The sequence below is a fragment of the Papilio xuthus genome, unplaced genomic scaffold (assembly GCF_000836235.2).
Source record: "Papilio xuthus unplaced genomic scaffold, Pxut_1.1 DF827777.1, whole genome shotgun sequence".
NCBI lineage: Eukaryota > Metazoa > Arthropoda > Insecta > Lepidoptera > Papilionidae > Papilio > Papilio xuthus.
This window is the reverse complement of record NW_013530872.1, coordinates 1202249-1207742: the sequence shown is the minus strand read 5'-3', so window position 1 is coordinate 1207742 and position 5494 is coordinate 1202249. Positions and strand designations below refer to the sequence as shown.

At 29.8% G+C, this 5494-nt stretch overlaps 1 protein-coding gene across 1 annotated transcript; it reads left to right on the top strand.

The window, feature by feature from the left end:
• The first annotated feature begins 2582 nt into the window (after positions 1-2582).
• Yod1 (Yod1 deubiquitinase) lies at positions 2583-5233 on the top strand. The gene is made up of 4 exons (XM_013309727.1): positions 2583-3121; positions 3425-3597; positions 4016-4174; positions 4510-5233. The coding sequence occupies exons 1-4, from the start codon at positions 2734-2736 to the stop codon at positions 4717-4719; spliced, it is 930 nt and encodes a 309-aa protein (XP_013165181.1). The 5' UTR covers positions 2583-2733; the 3' UTR covers positions 4720-5233.
• The last annotated feature ends 261 nt before the right edge of the window (positions 5234-5494 follow it).

Below are 5494 nucleotides of genomic sequence, written 5' to 3'. Positions count from 1 at the left end.
CATGTAATAAAATACCAAAAGCAAACTGGAAAGGTTAGGTTTGGAACATTTTTAATACCATAAAAAACATCGAAAATGCGAAAATATTTTCTATTATAATTCATGTTATTTTATAAAAATTGTGAGTGTCAGCATACCTGTGACAAAACTGAAAACATATGAAACAATTTTATTATCTCACTGAAATAAATTAAGACCCCGAAAAAAAATCTTCATAGTAATATATTCATCTTCAGCAATCTTCATCGCAATAATACTCATGGTGATCATTTCCTAAAGTTTAAAATTTATTTTACGAAAACTTGGTTTGATTCGCTATTGTAAAGTTGTACCAAATAAAATTAGTATTCAAATGTTAAAAGACTTAACCGAAATTTATTATTAAAAAGTACACATCTTTAGGTTTGTTTATAATAAAATTATGAATAACATCAACAATATATGATCTTATAAAAATAAAGATATCTGTAATAGTTTATTTTTCTAAATAAAAAATAAATGGTTTACTCGAAATATGAAAAAGATTCAATAATAAAGATTAACTTAAACATTATTTAGGTTGTGTGTAGAATATCTCTAATATAGAGATATTCTACACACAACCTAAATAATGTATTGTTATAATATATTGTTTCAAATATTGTAGATCAAACTGTAAATTGGTCATGACATGACAAGTTTTTCAAACTAATTTGATTTATGATTCTATCATAGACATTTCACAAAAATGGGCAGGCAGTAAAAGTTCCTATCTGTACCTGTAAAAACTAATCATCATTTTTTACATGGTTTGTGAGTTCCATCATTGTAGAGAATTGCAAAGAAGTTTTGTAAGTAAAGGGGAAGAGATCCATATAATCAAAGAAACCACTTTTTTAATAAGGTATGTAATTAGGTGAAAAGCAATAATTAAATTGATTATGTTGTAGACTTGAATCAATTAATTACAATTTCATTCTGTTGCAGATGAATAATGCAAGGAATCTGCTTCAGAATTACTGACTGCATGTCGCTGCAACATCTGTGCTACAAAGTTTGATTGTTTGATAATTGTAATTCTAAACTAAATTTGAAAAATAACTTATTATATGGAGTAGTTTAACCGCAAATCCAAAAAAGAGTCACCATGTTGCAGGAAATGCTAGTAACTATATTAATGTCAATATTGATTAATAGATGTGTAACCTATAGATTTAGTGTTTTATATTAGTTTGATGTTAATAATATGACAATTTTTAGTAATATGTATTACTTTAATATAAAATATACACTAGCATAACAAGATTTTCTCGAAATTGGGAAATGCAGTGTATAGAAAATAAAAATATAATAAAATATAGGGAATTAAGTATCGAGTACAAAAGATAAAAAAAATACCATTTAGTGAAAAATATGAAACAAAATTAATTTGGATGTTACAAATATCACAACTTATAATAAAACCTAAGCCTTTTTTGAACTAAGTAATAAAAAATAAACAGAGATTGTATACAATTTGCTTACAACTAATTTAAATTTCAACACAGGTACTTTACCCCAAAATGATGCTCCTAAGCTCATAATTTTTCCTAGTTAAGGAATCTATAGGTTACACATCTATGGAGAATAGTAATAACAAAAGAGTTAAAATGCGGAATCTTTAGGTTCATGATAATTTTATGAATTTATTTGAAGAGTAAAACTTAAGTATTGTATTCTATTTTTACAGTACATAATATTTAACATGATTTGTACATTTGCAATGTTTTGATAGGAAAAGTTTGGATTAGGGGACTATTTGGAGCGTCGGCAGTGCAGTTGGCGCTTGACCGGATCATATTTTACATATCCAGGTACGATCTCCGCTATATAGTATAATGCGTTCTTAGAATTTCTTGATAACATCCATCCGACATTCTTACTGTAATTACAAATTGTATACAACTGCATAGATATTCAAAGATATCTCCCAACGAGAGTGACACTACTACTCCAGTTCTATCAGAAAATATGACCTATCAAATAAACAAACTGGAACAAATAAGCATTTATCAAAGTTGGGGTATTTTATTGGTGAACTAAACAATAATGGTATTATTACGAAAGCAGTGAGCATTATGTTGCGTTATTAAAATATGTTCGCTTTAGTCAGAAGATTAAATTAAAGTTGCAATTAACGAAATGGTTTTATTTTTCCTAAATTGTTTTCCCTCGAATAATACTTTCAAACGTCAAAAAGGAAACTGACAGATTGATTTTTTTAGGTTGGTAGCAACGTAGACTGGTTCATAACATTGCTAGCATTGAAAATGACAATTTTTATTCTCCGTTTGTTTAGTCAAGAGTCCCGTCTTTTATTTTATATACTCTTTGGGTCCTATGTCAAAGAGATTGAAAAGGACAAAAATATGTTTTTTTTGTTCATGTTTCTTGCCAGTGGATCCACACGTTTTGCTTGGAAATATTTTCTGGCAAACTTCATGTTCAACAATGGTAACATTGGCAGTTGTCTATGTCATAGCTATTTGACTTTAGCTATTGCCATGGTAACATTGACTCATAACTGTCAAACAGTTCAAATTGAAACTGTCAAAATGTCAGTGTCATGATTTTATAAACTGCATTTGCGTCACGTCAGAAAAAGTTCATACGTAATGTTATTTATTTATGTGATTTCCTTTTTGTTACAAAGTTTCTGACGAATAGCCATATTCTTTAAATCTAATAGTAATTATACAATCTCACTGTTCACAAATGGCTGCGATAGCTTTAAAAATTAAAAATAAGGATGGTCAGCATGTTTTAAAAGATTTGACCTCTGAAAGTACAGTGGGCGAATTGAAAATATTTCTCTCTAGTTTATCAGATGTTGGTATAGAAAGAATACACGTGTTATTTGGTTATCCACCGAAGCCTCTCGACATTAGTAATGATAACAAAAAGTTAAACGAAATTGGTTTAAAGACTGGTGAAACTTTAATTTTGGAAGAAAAACAAGTTCAAGAAAATGCGCAGAAAAATGAACCACAGAAGCCTCTAGAAAACGGTATAGCATCTCATGAGACTATAGGGTCATGTCGACCAGGTATTCTAATGAAGAAAGTAGTCCCTCCAGATAACTCTTGTTTATTTACTAGCATAGGTAAGTGATTAAAAATATACCTTTTACCAAAGCCTGTACAAAATCTTAAGGTAAAGAAAAACATTGCGATGCAAACTGCATATATTGGCATATTAATTCAATGTTGTCTTTCATGTCAACCAACCTGCACTAGGACTAAGTGGCTGTTGTGACATGACATAAGATAGGCTCAAAGATTATCCTGAAATCCTGCAGTTTTAACTAGTCTATTATATAAGCATATTACATAATTTATTTAAAATTAATTCTTTAAAAAGAAATCACAATTAATTACATATTTTATTACATGATATGGATTTACAGGTTTTGTACTTAATGGTAATGTGGATACTAGTGTCCACACTTTGATGCGACAGATTATAGCGATGGAAGTGGCGAGTGACCGTGAGACTTACAATGAAGGAGTGCTCGGCCAACCCAATGCAGACTATTGTGCCTGGATTCAGCAGCCAAGCTCCTGGGGTGGTGCTATTGAGGTATAAATATAGAGATTGTTTAACAGTTTTAGTAATATCAACCCACTCTGCAAGTTAATATTCATATATGAAAATCCTATTGGTATTAATAATGTAAAGTCAAATCAAAATGACAATTGACCCAATAAATTTATTACAAAAGTGTGCATGTTGCATAAAATTAATCTTTGCTTTGGTGTTATATAATATCTTGTTATTTAATGTAACTTATGCAATTGTATAAAGCAAGTTTTGAATATTTATATAACAAATTAAATAATATTATGTCTTCATTATATTAATAAAAGTGTGGATCTAAGTAAAATTTCAATTTAATACAAAATAAATGACGATTGTCATCATTTATTTTGTATTGCTTGAAATTGATTTACAATAATTGTAGTCATTAATGACACACAATTTTTTTTTTATATTTTAGGTGGCTATATTATCTCGTTTCTATGGAATTGAAATGGCAGTTGTGGATACATTAAATGCGATAATTAATAGATTTGGTGAGGATAAGAATTATGGGCAGAGAGTGTTTCTGTTGTTTGACGGAGTACACTATGACCCCCTTTACTTGGAACAATCTGATGTAAGTATAATATTGAAAGTAATCGCTTTTAAAAACACTTATTAAATGGTAGTTCCTTATAAGAAAAGGATGGGAAGTGGAAGTGGACTTTCCGGATGAGAGGATGCATGGGAAGGTAAAATATTTTCTTTCGGTGCATCCTCTCCTCCGTCGATTAAAGGTAAGCAACGCATATGCAATTGCATATGTTTATGGGCAACGGTCACTTTGCTATTTTAGCGATTTCAGGATGCTCGCTTGTTTGCCGCCTTCTGATATAAAACAAAATATTGAGTAACTGTTCACTGTAAACAAAGTTCAATGAAGAGTTTCATATCATTGTAATATTATTTCAGGGAGGTGTCCAAACAATATTCCCATCAGAGGACATGGAAATATATAGAGAGGCTGAACAATTAGCTCATGAAGCTAAATCCTCGCGTCAGTTCACTGACCTTAACAAATTCACGCTCAAATGCCTTATCTGCAATAAATTCCTCACGGGACAGGTTGAGGCGCAACGTCACGCGAAAGAAACTAAACACACAAACTTTGGTGAATTTTAGCACCATCTTTAGCTCATAATATAGATAACAATTATAGTTTTAATTGTGGCAACTCTAAATGTCTATGGTCAAATGTCACAAATTTGACAATTAAAATGAATTTGTTAATTACTCGTCTTTAGAATAAGTTTTTGTCACAGCATGCGGTTATGAATTTTATAGCATGATCTCGAAATTGTATATTTCTAATGAACTAAAATTAATATTTGACGAAAAGTTTTTTTGTGTGTTTTACAAACTTATCTAGCCTGGCGGATGTGGTGTTGTTATCGCGGTTATTTCTTTTAAAATTAGGCATAGAAAATAAAACAAAATTGATCCTATGTTGGCTGATTTAGTTTCACTTTTGCCCACCAAGCTAGATTTGTCGCACTATATGCAATTATGAGATTTACCTCATGCTATAAGAGCTGTCATATCGTTTTAAATATCAAGAAGTTTGTTCTAATTTTAAAAGTTATTTTACTTTTAATATTTAATTATGGCATTATTTGTGTTTTTCCGTCCTACGTTTTTTTTTATATCTAGTAATTTTTTTTTACTAAATCATAGAAAACAATAAAATATATTCTTGCTTTTATTCAATTTTTGATTTCATAGAGGCAAAGAGATCGTAATTCAATTTTATAGGTAATTCTAAAAATAGAAATTTGTAGTTTTATCTTTGCTAGATCGTGTTAACATAGTATACGCATATTAACACATTCAATGCCAGCATCTGGTAACTTCACTATATAAAAATAGTGGCATTGAATGTGTTAAATTAATGTATGGA